Below are 21,381 nucleotides of genomic sequence, written 5' to 3'. Positions count from 1 at the left end.
CTCCCCCACTGCTCATTAATGAACACATATATTGTACAAGTCGAGAGGCTTCACTGAAATCACCATCACTTCTGTCCAATTACCTCAAGCCCAATCAAGCCGTCTCCTGACTATCCAACTGAAACTTTAAAAACCTTATTATATTTAGTCGCAGAATCCACTTCGTGGGTGTTTTCAGCCATAGTCTACGTACGCAGCTGTACATGTTCTACTTTTGCCTTACATTCATCCATCGTGATGTAAAATGTGTTACTCGGTGCGCAAGCAACACAAGATCCAAACACAGTCGTGTGGAGGTGATGAGCTCAATTAGCATTGTATGTTTCTACTGAAGAGTTGCACGCCGCAGCTTTAAAATCCTGTGTGGTTTGATTTTTATAATAATACAGCATATTATTCTCATGCAAAGCTTGATAAAAACAAGTCACGCTACATATCTCACTTATGCGGCCATCAGTCACATCCCACCTACCAGATATAAGGCACTGTGCTCAAAACACAAGCACAAGCCTGATTGACACAGTCTAAGTGTGAGACTGAGGGGGAAGGGGAAGGGAGAGAGAAGCAGCAGGTCATGTAGTCTTAATCATGAGTCATTGTCCGCTTTTGGGATTTTTGAGGTTTGACGCTTTCGTCTGCTGCAGTCATCAATGACAACATTGAATTACTTTTAAAACCATGTTTATTAAATTTAGAAAACACCATTTTAACAGTTTCAGAGCAATAGCAGGAAAGAAGTGAAACTGTAAGAGAGCGAGAGAGACGTTGATGGGGCCTGGGCCAACCCCTGAGTTAAAAACCAGCTGTGTGTGAGCTCACCTGTCCCTATGCTTACGCTCTCTAGGGTCACCTGCAGCTAACCTGGCATAGACTAGAAGAGACAGTCAAGTGTAGTAGTCAGCATCTCAAGGTAGAACACCTAAAGAAACAGGACATAAGAAAACTCTGTCGACATCAGGTAGAAAAGTTGATTTGCAAAGTCACTTTTCAAGTCAAGGTATTTCCTGCCAAAATATACCGAGTATGCAACATTAACGCGTAATTAGGTTGCCAAACCGTATCGGTATGTAGTTGTAACCGTTTAGGGAGGGGTTTCTGCACAGCTTAGGGGAAGGTGAAGGGGGGAATTGGGGAAGCAGTACAGATGCAGTCCAAAGAGGAAGTGCAAACAATGTCTCTAAGGTGTGTTTGTTGAGGGGGTTCCGTGGGCAAGGAGTTACAGGTGTTTGAGCAAGACATGCCCGACCCCCTTTGCTCATCAAGGTGCTGAAAGGGGGGACTCTCTGGAGGGTGAGCCTGAAATATCCTCAGGGGGGAAAACTGTGAGTGTGCAGGCCCGGATCCCACCCAGCGACTCGGGTAAGTCAAATACTTTGTGCCATTCATCTTTTTCAGGGTCATACTTCTGTACTATTTCCACCATGCAGCGATTGTTCCAGGAGTAGCCGCCCACCACATAGATCTTATTCTCAAACACGGCCACGCCCACGTCGCTCTGACCTCGTAGCATGGCAGCAATAGGTGTCCACAAATCAAGAGCGGGGGAGTAGTATTCGCAGCTCAGCACGTCGTCGTAGTCGCTGGTGCCTCGGAAGTGATTGCCTCCGATCACGTAGAGGCGGTCGCCCACTGTGCACATGCAGTGTAGGCCGCGGACTGTCGTCATGGGTGCTTTGTGAGTCCATTTATCTGCATCTGGGTCAAAACACATCAGCTCCTTCTGGAAAGTGTCATGAGTGATTCCCCCTGAAGCAAGAAGAAGAAGAAAAAGCATTTTAGTCTCCAAACTGATGTTAAGACAGCGTTGCAGACTTGTCAATCAGATCTGGTATCAACATTAATTCTACAGACCGTATACAAAAAAATTATTTGGAGTAGGTTCTGGGATGCATGTGACCACATTCCTGAGCAGACAGTTTGTGAACAACAGTGAACACAATCCATCCTAAGCAAATTACTCCTTTTTTTCTAATGGTTATGATCTTATTTCATGTTAAAGCAGCTAAGGTAGCACTTTGATGCCCTCAGCTCATCCTGACTTGTTTCCCACCACATACGCCGATAAATCGAAGCACGCACTCTTTACTTACTCTTTCTACCAGTCACATGAGGCTGAACTACAGTTTACAACCAGGATGCTTTGGTGTTGTGGTTGCCCACTTTAGAGAATGGTTTATCTTGCTTGTGCCCACAAAACATCTTGTGGAAATGAAATGGTCAAATTTGCCGAAGTAACATTGTGAGGAACAAAAGTCAACATACAAACTAAACAATCAACACGCAGGTTAAATCATATTCATACAAACCAGAGCGTTCAACCTCTTTTCTATAGAGTGGTATAATGCGAATGATGAGCACTCGGTACAAAGAGCACTCATGACAAAGCTTTCACTCATATATGCACAAACAGTCTGTAGACGCAGAGACACAAAAAAGCTGAGGGAAAGTGGGGATGGAAAAAAAAACGGGACATGTCTACAGGGAAGGCTTAAAATAAAGAGGAACACAATCCCAGCATGCATTTGGGTGGAAGCCAAAGCGCCAAGCCCCCACCCACCTCCTGCCAGACTGACTAGGACCAAATGAGGTGAAGATTTGCAGCGCATGCTGGGTAGAGGCAGAATCCCCATTTTGTTGCTGCCCGGTGATCGCATGCTTGGTTTATTGTTGTGGCCTGAGGCGTCTACTCAGCTGCCATGGCCCTGATCTGTGATGCTGTGCCACCTTAACTGCTCGCATCCAAAGATAGCCTAACTCTCCATTTTCTTTATCAAAAGGACAAGTCAGCCATTTAAAACTGATAAGAGCACAATGTTGGAGTTGGCATCAGGTACTCCAATTTCTCTTTGAGGAGGCTCTGCAGTCATTATGAATCAGTTTAAGGGCTTTGGCCTGATTTGATGATGTCTGATCGGTATCCTGCTACCCTAATGTTTACTCAGGTGCTATTAATGAGAAATTAGAAGAATACACGCCCAACTGAGACAAAATTATTTTAGCCATTTCACTGATAACTTTATAGCTTGAAAAGTTTAAAATAAAGCTGATCGGATGACGTGGCTATCCGCTAACTGGAGGATTGATGGTTCCTGGTCAGTATGTGTGGCAAAATACCAAACCCGAATTTACAAATGTCATGCGGGCCCGTCGCAAGAAAGCAAGGAAACCAAGCAATTGCAACGACTGGTTATGAATAAAATGCAACGACAAACTGTGTGAGTGCTCCTTTAATTTCTGTGATGGTCAATACAGTAGGTGCAATGACACTGTTATCGGGATCCCCCTCAAGGGGGCCCCTCTCAGTAGTTGCTGACAACAGCCAGCTTTGGGCCTGGGCCTCCATATCCAGTTTGCTTGGGGCCCCCAAATTCCTTGAAACGGCCCTGCTGTCATGTACAGTGGCAGGGTATAACCGGGAGTGATAGCCAACATGCTAGATATAGAATCAGTATGAATGTGCGTTTAAAGCACTAGAACATAAAATCGCTATTAATTGTATTTAAAAAGGCAGAATATTAATGAATATAATAGAAAACTCTGCCTCTTTAGAGTGTAAACCGTAACCAAAGACTCTGCCCACCCTGCACGCCATCTGTTACACCAGCTGCCCTTTGACAGGCGCTACAGGTCCATTAACACCAGCACCAACAACACTGGACTTTCACTGGACCGTAAGATCGAATAAATAAACACCAACAAACCAGTGTTGTACCCTCTCAATACATACTGTTTTAATCCATGGTCACTGCCTTTCAAGATGACAGTATACTGTTTGTGCTCATTGTTCAGTAATAATTTCCCCTTTTTCTTAAGCACTGACCAGGCGTGGCGCTACTTATGTTGTTATAATTTATATAATCACAATAAAGCTTCCTTTTCTAATGATCCGTGTTTGAACAAACAAAGATGCACACTGCTTAAGACAGACAAGCTCCAGCTACGAGTGATGTATTTTTCACAGATCTACATTAGCATACAGTAAGCTCTGTGGGGATTGTAAAAGCTAATGAAATTTCACAGAGCTGTACATTATTGTCCCTAGACAGGTAAGATTTGTTCAGTAAAAGCAGAATTGGGAAGCCATAGTGAACCATTCGTGCAGCTATGTGACATTACTGTGTGGTTATCAATCACTGCAGGGACATTAGATCCCACAATGCAATTTCAAATATGTCATTCACTACTCTCTGTATAACACACAGTAATGGATGGTCATTTATTTGAGTGAAAAGGTAAAGTGAAGTTCCACTGTGATTTTAGCCCGCTGAGGAATGTCGACTCATGCAACAATGCTTGACGCTAAATGCACTTTATTAGCAGAAAGTGGGACATTACTATTTCTATTGCATTGTGGGATTTTGTTTGAGGTCAAGCATACATTTCACACACACACACCCATACACTTTCAAATGAAATGGCAAAAAGGAACGCACCGCTGTTATGTGCAAAAGCTGCAATTGCAGCATTTTAATACGTACAAGATTTCAGTCCAAATTAGTCGAAGCACAGAGAGTCATTTGGTGTTGAAGACTCAACAAAACACAACAGCGATAAATAAATAAATAAACACGTTTTAATCTGTGTTACTGTGAAGCACAGGCATTGTGGCTCTGCACCGGTTGAGTACTTGTGTCTGAACTGTGCTACACCACTTGAGCTGTGACGGTCTGCAGGCTGAGTGCATGTGTCAGCTTCATCCAGTTGACAGAATACTTTCAGACAGCACAGCTGAGAGACTGTGGTGAGACAGTAGGACCTTAGTGCAAGAACATTCCTCTAAAGCTTGCTGCTTGTTTAGCTGTACCTTTTGCAGCAAAAGCATTTTTGTGTTTGAGAGAGAAAATAAATAAATAAATAAATAAATAATATCGCGGTTTTGAGGTCTTAACGACCAGTCAGAGCACTTTACAGTTTCTAAATGAGCCATACACTTTTCTCTCTTGGGTTATAACCCACAGCTGTATTCATAAAACTGTCCAACCTGCTCTAATCTGTAACATGCAAATGTTCATTTCCTCCCCACACGCAGTTTGAGCTTCTGCAGGTGCAAAGTGTGACAATGTGTCACAGCACACCCAGCTGTTACAATAGCAAAATTTACCTATTTCACCACTGTGACAGCTGTGTGAGCTGGCTGGCTATTACCTGCCTCATTGAAACATGAAACCAACAACAACAAAAAAGAAGCCATTATAATATCAAAGGAGTGAACAATAAATCCCATGTACTGCAGAGTACAGCCTGAAGCGGAACGATTATAAAAAGCAGCTGCCTAGCAGCAGATTAGTGTGGTCCTCCGCCGTTATGTTGTTTATCACTTCAGTTATTTATTTTAAAAAGTGAAACTGTGTCTTTCATCTTTGCTCCACTGTGATGCTGGGCTTGTCAAATCACGAGGACTGCGTGTTCCCAATATGCCCCACTTCTTATGCTTGGAATACTAATTAAAGTGGTTTAAAAGGATGAGCTTTCTTGTTTGTATAAACAATCACAATTACCTTCATAATGATGCATGGTAGTGATTGCTTTATGGCTTGTTACAAGCAAATACAAGCATTGTTTAATATATGATCAAATTAAATGGGATTTTTCACAGGTATGCACTAGAGTTGCCACTTTGTTCCTGAGTGTATTTAATATTTCTTCAACCTTGATTTTTGAAAGAAGCGACAGCCCTAGTATGCACACTACTACTGTTCTGTTCTGCTATTAGCCAAATAAACATATATATGTATATGTATATATATATATATATATATATATATTATTTATTTTATTTATGTATATTTTAATATATAAAATAGATAGATATAGAAACATACATATATTTATATATATACATATAGACACACAAATATACATATATATATATACATATACATACATATATATACATATACATATATATATATACATACATACATACATACACACACATATATACATATAAACAAATGACAGAAGGGAGACCAAGAAAAAAGACCAAGAAAAAAAACATACAATAATTAAAAAAAAAAAAAAAAAAAACCTTTCTAATCATTAACATGATATAAACAAGGCTAATAAGGCAGATAATGTGCGGTGTATAGAGTGACATGAGCCCCTGCAAGAATGATGAGATCTGTGGATTATGAAATTAAATTCACTGGTGGTGTGCACAGTAATCAAAAATCAAAGAGTGTATCTAATAGAACAATGCATGTGTATGCTGCACAGCACCTTACGTTGTAAATTAACTTCATATTATTGCTTTTATTGAGATTTTCAGTTTTTTTTCTGTCAAATCCTAGCAGGTGGTCGTGTAAATACAGTCTGTGAATTGTGCAAAGATAATTATGTATATTAACAAAGCACACAAATGGAAAGCCAATATTCCACAGATAGTCATAAATGTATGAGTAGAAATTCTGACATTGTTATTAACCTCAACTGCAGTGTTTGACTGTGAACAGCACAACTCAAAAAATAAAAGACGGATAATGATGAGATTTACTCGGGACGCAAGTATATTGATATTGTGGGAAAATGAGCACAAAGTTGGCAGAGGTTAGTGCTCCGAGTTCTTTCTCTAAGCTGTAAGTGTAATTGCTTCACGACTCAAAGTGCAAATATTTATTTCCTTGGTGATATTTGCACAGATTTTCCCAAGATCCTGCTTTAACACCAATAGTGATGTACTGCTGCTTTTTACTGGTGATACACAAAAGTCTACTACTAACCCCCTAATTCCATATTTTATGTTGTCTTCTGTATCTCTGTCATGTAACATATCCATACATTCATGAAAACTCTTGCTACACCCTTTCATATGTGTGTGTTGTAGAAAGACTATTGTGCTCACAGCTGAGAGGGATTAACACAGACTGTACTATGTTTCACCTCCTACACAGGTTTTAGTCCTCTACTTTGCTCCATTCTTCCATATTTCTCTTCCACAACCTCTTCTCCCTTTTACTCTGTAGCATCACTCTGGATTAGTCACAGTGGGGGAAACTAGGGCTCATCTCCATACTGCAGGACTTGTTTTCAATCCTGTGCAGTGTGAAGTACTGAGGTGACATCGAGAGAGCAAGTGCTGACTGACAAAAGGCCTCATTTCAGTGTCCACCCTCTGCTCAGCGTACCGAAGCCCAAAGTATATGTTAACTAGCTTAACCTGTGTGCTCTTCAAAACGCCTGTTAACATACTGTTAGAAAGCACTGTAAATCTCAAAAACTAGAAAGTTCACTTATCACTATTTAACTAGAGCTTAACAGCAAATTCCAGATAATTTCTTAATACTGATGTGTTATTGCATGTCAATAAATGAAGCTTGATTTGTGTTGTTTTGTTGTTTCTACCAAACCTTAACAGGTTGGCTCATGTATTTACTTGTGTTTATTTGGACAGCCTAAACAAAACACAATCCCCTAACTCCCCCTAATGCCTAAACCTAACTATGAGTCTTAGCCCTAACTTAACCAGAAAAAGGTTCTGCCACATTAGGATAAGGTTTTGGTCTCCATGAGGACTACTGGTCCTGACAAGGTTAGCCTTCATGCCATAAACGGTCCTAAAGAGGGAACAAATACATTCAAGCATGTGTGCGCACACACAAAACCCTCTCTTGATGAGTCATGGCACTTTATGCTACATGCAGCAGAGCTTGAAGTAGGTATCATGAGGTAACCACATAATCATAGATTTGTCATCAACTGTTTGCTGAAATACTTAGGAGGAAGGGAAAAAAAGAAAATATCAAACATACAATCACAACAAAAATAAATTAATTCCATTTACTACTCAATGGCACGAAACCTATTTTTAAACTCACTCACTACACATACCTAGAACATAACATCCTTTTTTGTCTGAATCAAAAATGAAGCCACTTACCTGAAATATACATATAACCACCATACACTGTCCCAGCATGGCCATAATGTGGCTCATTCATTTTGGCAACATAAGTCCATTCATTTGTCCTTGGGTTGTAGCACTCCACAGTAGCTTGAGGAAAAAGATGGAGAAAAAAACACAGAGAGAGAGAACGTATTAGTTGAAAGTAGGTCAAGACACAACTAAGAAGGACAAACAGCAGCAAATGAGGCCTTGGAGGGTCTCAGTGTGGGAGCTAAAATGCAGATTTAAACACAGAGTACACATCCCTAGCAGTACTGAATGCACCGACTGCTCAGGAAATGGAGAGATTGTACGATCCTTTGTCTGAAGGTCCCTGAGGGTGGTTTCATTATATCTGTGAGAACCAGGAATGAGGACAGTAGGACTCATGAGTGATGCTCGTCTGCAGGTGATTGATGGCTGTATTGCCTCTTACCAAGCAGCAAGGGTTTATCAACCTGTGGGCTCTCTGTCTTTTTTACAAAAATTATGTCAATTAGATGCAGAGCAATTTTGGCAACCAGCTGGAGAAGATGTAGGCCAAAATATCAAGAGATAGACAGTATTTTTAGATTGAAATAAGATGTGTTTTGCACTCTTTAGCTATTGTATAAAGCACTATCATCAAACATGAGGAGCACAAGTGTTCATTTAAGCAGAGCACTGTTCAGTGTGTTCACCACAGATAAGTTATCTTTTCCTCTTATCGTCCCAGTGGATGTGGCGTTTAATTTGCATATAACAGGATAAAAGGATGCATATCACAAGCAATGATGGCTAGACTTCAAAAAAGACTGGTTAAATGGCCGAATTCTAAAAAATGATTCATGAATTCCAAAACAGAGTAGTAGGCTCAGGATTCATCTCTCGGCCAGCTGGAGAAAATGAATCTCAGCAGGGAAAATGAGTGAACACTTTCCTGTGCTTGCTCAGAAGCTATCAAAGTCAGCCTGTGCACTGGTACACAAAATCTCATATGTGCTCAGTGGAAGTGGGAGACATACTATTATTACTACTATTATATACTACTATTTTACAGTAGTTGAGAGCTGTAAAAATTCAAAGAAATAGTTGGACTGACAAGGGAACAAGTCATTATTGGAACTCAACAAATGAAATGAGAAATTATGGCCTAACATACAAATTAACTAAGATTATTGGTTGTTAACCAACAAACCCCAGAGACTGATGTCTTGAATAATTTAAACACAGAAACTGTGTTTAAACTGAACATTTTTTTTCACTCAGTCATATTAGATCATATCAGATTTTCATTCATTGACTGTAAAGGTCACATGACATGAATTTCTCTTGCTGCAGGCTATTCACCCAAAATATATGGGGACATTTTGGTAATGGCTCCTGTCGCATTATTGCCTGAGCCTGACTTATATCAGTGGTCTCTAACAAGGTGATGGATGTTGGCAGGTTATGGAACTGAATGATAGAAATAAAAAATACTGTGAAGGCCGATTAATATAATAATTACATCGTAATAACAGGAAATGGGGGAAAAGACAACTGGGCAACATGAAATCAAGCTGTGTCTTGAACTTAGAATTTGCTTTTGCTTTCTTATAAAAGAAAGTGGCTTTTACTTTTTTGTCGTCCATTTGTTACAATATGCAGTTTCACCATTAGATGTCACACATTCTTACCCAATGGAACCCTTAATGACCCTTGATACATTGTGCAACATAAATTAATCTCAAGGTGTCTCTTTTGCCTTAAGTGTATAAAGCTCTGCCTAATGGAGAGAAAACGGAGGGAGCAGAACTGTTCTTACGCTCTCCCCTCTCCATCTCAGCAGCGGCTGCAGTAGTACTATTACTTGGTTCAGTATGATATACAGCTCTGTTTTGTTTGCTCTTGTATCTATTTGTTTTAGTTTGGGGATGTTGGTTACGGAGGAAGACAGCAGATCATAGGGCCATTTGTGGGCTGATCTGTTTGGATTTCAATTTTCTTTCTAGAAAATGCTGAACATGAGTCTGTTGTTATGTTGGGCCAAAAGAGTAAAGCAAAGGATCTTTAAAAAAGAAAAAGAAAAAGAGAGAGACCCTATAGTATAGTTTATATAGTACAATCTGCAAAACATTGTTTATGTAGAAAAAAGCAAACTATTAATCCTACAAAAACATCTCCCCGTATCTGTCCTGAAATAAGCTTTTTTTAAATGTATAATTCTGTATTTTAGATGTAACAATAAAACCACACCCGCATGACAAGCCCAGAGCAATCTAATTTTAGGCAGGGGATGGGCACATCCTATAAAAACATCAAGGATAAACCACATGCAGTGAAAGAGCAGCAGAACGTAGAGCAGTAAAAGTCAGTTGTGTAGACAGGCAGTGAAGTGAGGCTGTGCTCCTTGGTCTAATTATAACCCAGAGGAGGAGACTGCTCACACAGTGGCCTCGCTCTGTCCACTGCAGTCACAGAGCAGAATTTAAGTACTGGGTGGCACCTTGCTGTGGTCCACAGTTACAAGTATGGAGATGCAGAGTCAGTTACTCACCAATAACAACCAAACTGCAACAATATATATATCACAATCCATTCAACTGGTATTTAAGAAAGGTGAACGTTATATGTATGAAAGGGGGCCAGATTACTTACTAAATATGATGTTAGCTTTTATAGAACGTTAACTTTACTATTTCTTCAGATTCTATCAACACAAAGTTCAACTCAACAGACACACCTAAAGGTTTAGATTGCAGCTTTGTCGATAGCACTACGTGATAATAGTACAGCAGTATCCAAAACATATATCCAAGTATCCAATACCTTACCAAAATAAAGGCCCATATCATGAAACAACACATTTTTGTCATTGTGAAAACTGAATATGAATATTTTTTTAATTTTGCTTGTCTTTGTTGAGGTTATTAGAAAGAAAATATATATTTCCAGACATTGCCAGTGTCTCATTCATTGCCTAGTATATCAGAAAAAAAACATAGTGACAATAGAATATTTTGAGCCAGCTAATTTTCTGATTTATCGAAGGATAAAAAGACAATGCCCTGTGATAGACAGGCAACCTGTCCCTACTTTCTCCCCAAGTCAGCTGGGATTGGCACCAGTGCAAATACAATTAGATTAATTATCACCAGCACATTAAAAATAAACAATTTAAATGTCACTCCAGTAAATATCCATTGTAGTGTGCTTTGAAATGCTCCTCTGTGGTGTTCATGATAATATGCATATCCTCACAGAGGAAACGAGATGCATATGAATAACAATTGATTAGCAGTGTCATTATGTTTGCAGCCTTATTAAACCTACTTTGTGCACTTTAACTTCTTCTCTTCTTTCAGGTGTACAATGTCATTAAATATTAATAAAAGATTTGTGTTGTTACTTAAAAACACAGACAAAACAAACAAGCACAGAAATTAACTCACCAAGCTCTCCGGCAGCATTCCTTCCACCAACAGCATAGAGGTATCCCTTGAGTGCACTGAGGTGGAAGAAGGTACGTTTTTCATTAAGGCATGCCACCTGGATCCACTTGTTGTAGCGAGGATCGTACCGGAACACTGTGTCCACTGCCGTCTTGCCTTTGGTGTCGTAATTGCTTTGGCCACCCACCACGTAGAGAAAGTTGCCAATGACCGCAATGCCGTGTTGGTAGCGTGGTGCGTCCATGGGTGCCAGCGCCTTCCACTCATGAGCCTTCTCGTCAAAAAGACGCAGCTCCTTACTTACAACAAGCTGCTGACGCAGAACACCACCCAGGGTGACCAGGTGGGCACTGTCTGAGCGGATGGCTGTCCGTTCTGACTGCATAACTGGCTGCATGTAGGGCATCATTTGGTAGTTGCTAGCTTCCAGGAGAAGGTTGACACAGGTGTTGTCTGTGCGCATAAAGTCTACTGTCTGCACATGATTGATGAGCTCCTGCGGGTTCATGAGGGGAAAGCGGATGTTCTTCATGAGCTTTGCGGCGAAATCCATCCGACCATCTTCGAAGCGTAGCCAGCGGCAAGCCGCCTTGAACAGGTCCAATTCAGTGCAGTGTTTTAAGCTGTTACTGGACAGCACAAAAGCCAGTCGTTCAAATGGCAACTTCACAAACTCCCCCGTGCCAAGCAATGAGGGGAAGTTCTTCAGGATGAAGTTATTGACATATTTGTCCACCTCTGTGAGGTTATATGTGTTGGCAATGCGGCCCACCTCCACACAGTTGTCGAGGGAAACCTGCAAGTAAGAAGAAATTAAAATCTTGGAGAGCGACATATGACAGTGAGAACTAATGTAATGTTGTGACTAACAGAAACTTGATAGCTTGAATTCAGGAATAAAAGTGATTTAGCTTAATGAATGCTGCAATCAAACTCTAAAAACATTTAACAACCGCTTTTACTTTGGCTTGTGTTGATGTTATGTGTGGGTTGTAAAATGTTTACATCCCTCAGCTGATGTAAGCTCAACACCTAAGACTACAGCTCACTGGACTTCAGCAGATTTAACTTACAATCTATTTCAAGCGTATCCTCCCTGAATTTAGGCTGGGCCACTCTAAATCACAGTTCTTCTAAGAGTGAAGGGATTTTTGTATTTCCATGGGTCACTCATAGGTCATTTATTATAAACAGTTCAGTGTCTGTGTCTAGTTTAGACAGAAACCAAGCTGGTCCACTACTGTGGCAACCAAGGTTGTCGTCTAGACCAGCAACAATATCATAACATTGACCAGAGGTTCGCTATACCAAGTATAAGAAAATATTGAGCTTTTGAAGTAACACCATTAACACCAATGTTAAAATACAGTAGTGTAAATAGGTGGAGCAAAGTCAGCTACAGACTTTTTACAGTAGGCAGATCATTTGCTGTCTCTTCATCTTCCTCTTCCTCATACATACTTCAGTCACTGGTATAGCAATATTAGATTAAGGTGAATTCCAATTCCATGCTTAACCCTCAATCTCAAAAATGCACTCCCTCTAGTGCAAGTGCTGTCCCGATTCTCAGAAAAATTAAGTTGAGGGGCAAGTTTAAGGGCTGTATCGCCCTCTATATTGAGATTTTCCGAGACCACCCTTGGGAGTAAGGGCTACCCAGAATGCATTGCGTGTTTTGACATAACAAAGATGGCGCCGAAAGCAGCGAAAAGAGTACGCTACAAATTAAGTATTTTCTTTGTTAAAAGAGATATAAAATATATGAAAACCATTGTATTATCTTAGTTTAGGCCCATTTAATGGATTACTTACGGCCTTACATTTATTTTTATTTTACGATCTTTTGTCGCTTTGTCTTGTGCCGGCCGGTGCGGACAAGCGATCGTTTGCTATCGTTTACATTTTCAATAAGCCGTGGTGTGTGGTAACTGTCAGCTGAATATGTCCGTGGTTGTGGTATTTGTATGAGTATCATCTTATAACTGACAACCTAATAACTTGACTGACAAACGGATCGTAATAAATAATTGTGACGTAAATGCGTTCTTCTTCTTCTTTATGGGAGTCGACAGACTGGACACAGCTTTCGCGTTATTCTGCCCCCTACAGTCTGAAGATGTATCTGCATTTAAGGGGTGTCCCATTTCTAAGTGACAAAATAACCCTCAACACTTGGTTTTGAGGGCCAGTTAAGATTAAGGGTTGAGCTTGAGGGTTAAGATAGGAATTGGAATTGGCCCTAAAATGGAGCAAGAGAGACGTTTACTCTAATTATTATAATTATTATTTTTTTTGGTTATTTGTTTCATTTTCTATGCACTCCAGTCAAAATTCCTCAGCTCCACTCCATTCACATACCGTTTTCCTAAAAGTACCATTAGAGGAAGCTTGCATACATGTGCCATAATTTGAGAACCATGGAGCTTGTGACCACTGGGGTCATATTTTTTTTCCTTACACTTTATTAATCCCTTAGGGAAATTCTTTATCTGCATTTATCTACTAAGAACCTTCCTTGAATTAGGAGCATTGGGCAGCCACTGTGCAGCGCCAGGGGAGCAATAGGGGTTGGATACCCTAGCCCTTTTCCCTGGTGGGAACTCGAACCGGCAACCCTCCAGTTACAAGTCAAGTTCCCCTTCCAAAAAATGTTACAATCTTCGGTTAACGTGTATTAATGTTCATGATTAGATAACAAAAAATACTGAAACACCTATGTCAATAAAGAATGACTTTAACATGTAGTAAGAACCATCTGTATCTATCTGGGTACAGCTGTCAGAATGATGCCACTGTGACTTGTGTGTCCGATTCCTTACCCCAGATATAAGAAAGACCTTGCAAAAGTCCAGCACAGGAAGGATTTGTAAAAAGCTGGCTGCCTCAAGTGTGTCTTGCAGGTTCTCCATGTTGAGTGACAACTTTGCTGTGTAGATAAAGTCTATGATCTTTTTCAATCCTATTCGGTTAACTCCGTGAAGCTTGATGCACATTAAATCTTGTTCTTTCATTCCACCTGCATCAGAAGAGAGAAGCAGATATACAAATGTATATGTGACTCATTATCTTATTTGACTGACAGTTAGCAGCTATGCATATTTAATTCAGGGAAAATAAAGCTGACATGACTGAAAAGACACAATTTTGTTGGAAAAAATAACAGAACTTCAGCTGGATGCATTTCCCATTCTGAATTAATGTCAGCATAGCCTACAATTTTCAGTGTCAAAGGGCTTGTTCACAAAGGACTGAAGGTCTTAGAAACCTTCACTCAGCATCTGTGCTCAGACAGCTTCCTTATCGCTAAAAAGAAATCCTGCATGCCAGGTACAATTTCCCTCCTCCTACTTTATCAAGCTCTTTTTCTCAATGCAAAATACTTTAAAAGTGAAATTCCCAAACTTACTATCATTACTGGCATTAATATATGTATATCTAATATATGTACGGTATGTACTTTGTAATATAAATGTCTAGAGTGGCAAATTCATGAAACACAAACAGCCACATAAAAACCTGGAACAATTTATGACAGTTATCTTTTTAGTTAAATAACATTTTAACATACTACAATATTTTCCACATCAATAAATAAGGAACACAGTTGTCCTACTTCCTTGAAATTGCCATTTGTATTTAAAGGAAAGTTAATCTAAATTCTTACACACATCAACATTTATTTTGAATTAAGTAAAGTAAAAATAACTATTATTCTTCCCCAGATGGAGTAGCTACTGTTACACACTTAGTAGCTAAAGGGGATCTTAAATGAGGAAATCAAATGCATTTGTCAAAGCAACAACAACAAGCACATCCCACATAAAAGTACATCAATACAAGTACATTCATTCACTATTGATGAATATATAATGATTAGGTCAGTGAGATGGTTGGTAGACCCACCTGTGAACATGGCTTTAAAATAGTCAGAGGAGGAGGCCATCATGGCGCGATGAACAGGGAAGGCCTCATCACCATCTCCGGCCACGAGGGTGACATCACACAGCAACCCTTCTATCCTTAGCTGGTCAAATCCCTTGTAACATCAAAATGAGATTGGGCAGCATTAGTTACTTTACATCAGAAACTGCCTTCATACCATTGTTGATCCATTCCATTGTCAACTGATTTGTCCTCCACATCAAGGTCGCAGAGCTGCTGGTGCTAATCCCAGCTGATGCAGAGCGAAAGACGGGCTACACCCTGGACAGGTTGCAGGGACAATATATAGAGACAAACAACCATTCACTCACACACTCACACCTATGGGCAATTTAAAATGTTGAATTGTCCTCGACATGTTTTTGGACATAAGGGCTAGTAATTGGAGAAACCGGAGTAAACCCACACACAGACAGGGAGAACATGCAAACACAGAGTGGCCTGTACCGGGATGCAAAGTACAATTGTTTATATTTATTATACATTCTCACACCCATATTTTTAATCAGTGCATATTGTAATAAACTGCAGTGACCCTTTGTGGAGTCTTTGTAAAAAAAAAAACCCACCTCTAATGAAAGAACAGATGCAAGACTCCTGTAATAATCAATGTTGAGTATTTAGGTGGGTTGCTTTGAAATGCACCAGCTAACTAAGACTGATTGTACTACCAGAATCAGAGTCATTTCAGGATGGCCTAGAAAAATCATTATCATTCCATTACTGTGCACTGACACCAAGATTAATGAGCAGCAAAAGCAGCCAACAGCCAATCATTTCGAATGAAAGCTGGTGATGAAGGGCAGACACTGCTGTGGCAGCAACAAACAGTGCAAAGCCAGTAGTCACTACGACTACAGCACGATCGTAACTACTATATATGCAAAGTGGTGACATGCTGAAGCAGCTTGCTTCTGCGTACTGGTATAATTTTGATAGATTATTTAGTTCTCCGGTATGCTGGGGCCATTTTCTTCTTCTTTTGATTAACGTGGCTAACATTAGCATGAGATGTAAAGTGCAACTACACCTCAGCAAGAGGGTACTTTATGTTCTTTGTCAGTATTATACTATGAACTAGTGTCACTGTCATTGTCAAGAAAAGTGCCAACAGATAAAATATATTATCATTATTTCATACAACAAAGTAGGCCGCTGCAAATCATAATATCCATGCTGTCCTCTCTAAGTCAATTTAGACAGTGGTCAAAACACAAATGGTTCTGGTTACTCACATCACAGTATCGAGAATATTAAATTGTACAAAGAAATTAAATGTAAAGGGTAGTTATTGGTAAAAAACATTAATTCCTGGAAGACAAAGAAACATAAATGTACAAAGAAAGATGTAAACATTATAGTGAGTCCCTAGAAAATGGAACACTCTCACCTGAAGAACAACTGAGCTGTGTGTGTTGCTTGTGAAAAATCGAGTGTTTCCAGTCTTTGATGCCTGAAGGTGAGCAGAAATGCCCATATCACCATAGCCCAGAGCAACTTTCATGTGAGCGTCGTCGTCCTCCACGAGGGATCTATGAGGAAAGAAGAGATGGATGTTTTCTTTACTTCAAAAAGGTTAGCAAACCTACTACGAGACATCTTCCGACATATCGGCATCAAAAATTAACTATTACTCTTGCTCGCAATGATTGTCATTTTGTCGTCAAGAAATGTGGGTTTTAAACTGCAAAATATCCGAGCTGATGAAACTACAGTAACTCATTTGTATCACAAATTATATTGCAGTTATAGTTCTGTTCAGAACAACATGTCAACAACCGTGTTGACAAAATATGTGACTTCGACTCGACCAGTGGCACAGCCAGGGCAGCGCCAGGTCAGATACTACAGTAGTTGGTGGATTTCATGTTCTCATCTCATGATTTTCCTGGTATCTTTCCAAGACCCTGACCTAGTTTAGTCACATAAATTACCATATCCTTTCGGGGTGGCAGTGGCTGTGGACATAGTGGGTCATCCACCGATAATACCCAGTGTCTCCTGTCCACATGTCATAGAGAATGCGAAGACACTGAACCCCAAATTGATCCCAGTGGACTAAGCAGCACCTTGACCGGCTGGCTTTTGCAGCAATTACTGTGAGAAAAAACAAGTAAGAGACCCGTTTGGACAAAAGTGTGACACTAAATGTACCACTTAAACACACACACAAAAAAAAAAAACAAGTTAAAGTGAGTTGCACAGTGCGGACACTTTCCATGTTTAAGTGTAGCCTCATGTTAAAATAAACATGTCGTATATTACTTGACAACTGCAGTCACTTTTTTTCTTTCATTAAGTGCAATTGGTTTTTAGGTACTGCTCTTTAACAAACCTATACCGTTTTTTTTATTAAAGGCGCCATATGTAAGAATGTGGCCAAAAACAGTTACTGCACTCAAATTCAAAATACCGAGGTCTTTTAGGTTTAGTTTTCTCCACCATTGTAGCTCAGGCGTAACTGGCAACCCGTGGTTGCTCGGCAGCTGAGACTCTACCGACTGCAATGATTGGTAGATGGCGGTGGGTCACGCCACATGCCAAAACATGATTTCAAAACATAAACATGATTTGCGGTCTGCAAAAGATTTTTTTTAATGCGAATATTTTGTCTGTACTGTTGTTGTTGGTGAGTTCAGTATGTTATATGGATATTATTCCTGAGTCTCTGTGCCATATTAGGAGGATTTTATGGCCAGTTGCTTTAGATTTATTACATAATGTACCTTTAAATCTGCTCCAGGTGATAATGACATTTTGTTCCAATGACATTCCTTGTGCAGTGTAAACAAAAACATGTAAACACATAAACAATTGGGACCTTCATTCATGAACTCGTGGGCATTGGCTGTTCCACAGATAATGAATATGAAAAGATGGCAGGTATGACCCAGAGCCTCAAGGGTAATATAGTAAGTCAGTATGCTCATTTGTGTAAAAGAAACACTATACAACAGTGTGTTAATCACAAAACCAGTCAAGCATTTGTCATCTGCTACCGAAGTGCAGAACTGTTTCAGGTTAAGTCATAACCAACAATTGGGATTGCATTTTGTTGTCAACCTCATGTTAACTTTGAAAAGTGAGACTGCAGCCTTTATAGAAAGAGCAACAGCCTATGTTGGTGAAGCATATAATGATGAACCATTTGTATTAAGAGGTGATAAATAGACAGAAGCACAACAAAAATCTGCATTTTACACATGAAACCAGAGTTTAAATATTACACCCAATCTGCAATGTCAAACTACTCTCATGTGGCATCAAAGACCTGATTTTCGGATTAAGGTCTGGGCCAGTTTTAATGAAATGCTCTTTAACAAAAATGTCTAGCTTCGTATTACAGGACATTTGTGTCTCATCTTATGTCTGACCTGTGAGGAGTCATTGCTTGAAGGGACAAAGGGTTATTGTGTGGACTATTTATATAATAGGGACATACTGTCAATTTCACAATGTAATATTCTTTTTTCAGCTGCAGTGGCGCAGCGGGAAGTGAGAACCAGACAGTCTCAACAACAATGAACCAAAAACTATGACAGCAAAAATCTAAGCAATATAGGCGTATACTTGTGCTGCAGTCTTTTTTCAGGGAAAAAAACATACGGTGTATATCATGGACAAAGATTTAGAGTGGGTCAAAATCGAATCCAATTGTCATTCATATCACATGCCATACAAGAACAGGTTTGAAGACCAATGATGAAACGTCAACAATATGGACAAAAAATGCACAACATGAAGATTTCTGCTAACACCAGAACAGGCCAGGAAAGTTATGATCTACCTTACACGTGCTTTGAAGAATTACACATGAATATTGATCATTAATGCTTAGAAACATTAAAACAATGGATGGGATCAGTAAGTAATAAGGTAGATTTTACAAGGAAACCATCATGGACAACACCAAGTAGGAATTTGAGAACACCAACACTACTTAATGCTGAGACTGGCATGGTGTGCAAACAGTGGTCACAATCACATGGACACATAGCACAGGAAATTTACTGGTACATTTACTCTGTCAGGTGGCAAGTTGGACAGGCAGAGAGTGGGTACTCCACACCACAAAGGAGTGTTGGTGGCTGCCGGGATGAAACAAAGAATAAAACAGCTACAGCATCCCACACAAAAGTTTGCTGTCAAAAGACAACAGCAAAAAACTTTCTCGTTTGTGTTTGATGAGAATTATATAATAAAAGTATTTAGAGCCACTCAGCACTGCCTGGTGCAAAAGCTGATACTAAAATTACAATAAACCAGAAAGTAGTATTTTAGAGACATCAGTGGCAGGGTACTCAAATATTTTGCTGACCAGCTTGGGTGCATTTTCCAGAACCTCTTCCAGATCTCCATTAGGTCAGGGACTGTCCCAAGGTATGGAAACACACCACCATCATCCCCATCCCCAAGGGGACACCATCCAAGACCTTGAACGACCTCCGCCCAGTGGCCCTCGCCTCCCATGTGGTGAAAGCCATGGAGAGAGTTGTCAAACAACACATACTATCCCAGACCAACTCACCACTCGAACACCTCCAATTTGCACACCAGACAGGCAGAGGTCTCAATGATGCCAAAGCCTTCATTATTGACACCTGGAGCTTCTCAACACCTCAGCCAGGTTTCTGTTTGCTGACTTCTCTTCTGCATTCAACAGGCTACAGCCCCACATCCTTGCTGAGAGGCTCCTCCATAACTTCAACCTCGATGACCAGCTCATTCTCTGGATCCTAGATCTCCTCACGCACAGAACACAGAGAGTCCGGATAAACAACATCCTCTCTGACCTTCTCATCACCTCTACTGGCTCCCCACAGGGCTGTTTAAAGTTTGCAGACGACAGAGTTCTCCCTTCTCTGCTGTCAGGACCCAACCAGCACCATGAACCAGCCCTCAAGCAGTTCGTTAAGTGGTGCGTCACATCCCAGTTGGAGCTGAACATCAACAAGACCAAAGAGATGGTGATTACCTTATCCAGCAGATGGAGGGAGCTGGCTGCAGCTGTGCCCACCACCATTCATGGGTCACCGGTTGAGTTTGAGAAGGAGTACAGATACCAAGGGACCATCTTCGACAACCAACTGAGGTTCTCCTTTGCCCCTCATTGTGCCGCTCCTTGGGTATTTTATTTTAATGGTAGTGACACCTTACATGAGCAGCTATGTTGTCATAATTTGCATTAATTTAGGTTTTGATCAGGGGATGGTGTGAATATTAAGATGCAGGGGAAGAAGTGGGACAAGTGAAAAATAAGTAATGAAGTAACAAGAGCAGCAATCTTTCCAATCACATCATGTCAGTGGAAAGCTTAAAAAAATCCTTCCACCACTGACAGTTTAAAAGCTAAAGTCAACTTGGCGTTTTCCTAGGGATGATAGTGGTAGAGTCTTAAAAGATTAATGAGTATAGCTTAGCTGTCTTGTCATGTTTAGCCCTGCACTGATAAAAACTTAATTTTCCTATCTCAGGTCCTGACCATCAGAAAGAGCAATATCATGTTTTATAAAGCAAATCACCCCAAAAAAACATACTTTGGAAAATGCTCCGACACTCGTGTTAAAGGATGGGTTTTCTTTTTATTACAAGTCCAACAATATATGTCCCATCTTCTCTGACAAGATTCGGAATTAATTTGCAGAACTGTTATGAGGTTTATCCCTGATCAGTGTAAGCATCTTTGTGGTCCGTTAAAAGCTATTGGACATAATGATGTACTGGATGATAAAGTCTGTATCAGCCAGATTCTTTATGGTTTCAGTTCCAATCTCTACTTCACAACTTCTGGAGGCAGGAGGCATATTTGGAAGAAAAAAAAGCCAGACATCCCAAGCAGAATATATATATTGCTAGTAAAAAAAATATTGCAGCCCATTTCTCATGAACTAAGTTTTGTACAAATTGCATTACTCAGCCATTTAAAGGTTTCACTACAACTTTCTAGATGCTTATGGTTACTGCAGACTAGTCTGTTTCAACAGGAACTCGGGAAGAGCCTGGGAACAAAAAGAGACAATTAAGAAGCAGTGGAGATGATAGCGCAACAACAGGGCAGTTCCAACTCTTTATATATAGTTCTCGTTTCAACAACTGAATCCAGTAAACATGTTATAAAATAATAAAAAGGTTAAAAGGTGCATG

General features: G+C 40.1%; 1 protein-coding gene across 1 annotated transcript in view; it reads right to left on the bottom strand.

The window, feature by feature from the left end:
* Positions 1–733: 733 nt before the first annotated feature.
* The window catches only part of klhl13 (kelch-like family member 13), a 33,229-nt gene continuing 12,581 nt past the window's right edge, over positions 734–21,381 (bottom strand). The window contains exons 3-8 of the mRNA XM_083890501.1: positions 16,628–16,769; positions 15,199–15,331; positions 14,115–14,311; positions 11,296–12,091; positions 7,877–7,990; positions 734–1,746 (exon numbers count right to left, since the gene is read on the bottom strand). Of these exons, the coding sequence (XP_083746627.1) occupies positions 1,259–1,746; positions 7,877–7,990; positions 11,296–12,091; positions 14,115–14,311; positions 15,199–15,331; positions 16,628–16,769 (1,870 nt within the window). The 3' untranslated portion in view covers positions 734–1,258. The remainder of the gene's footprint in view (positions 1,747–7,876; positions 7,991–11,295; positions 12,092–14,114; positions 14,312–15,198; positions 15,332–16,627; positions 16,770–21,381) is intronic.

This window comes from Microchirus variegatus (assembly GCF_963457635.1).
Source record: "Microchirus variegatus genome assembly, chromosome: 5".
Classification (NCBI taxonomy): Eukaryota; Metazoa; Chordata; class Actinopteri; order Pleuronectiformes; family Soleidae; genus Microchirus; species Microchirus variegatus.
The sequence above is the reverse complement of the archived record's forward strand: the minus strand, read 5'-3'. Positions and strand labels throughout refer to the sequence as shown.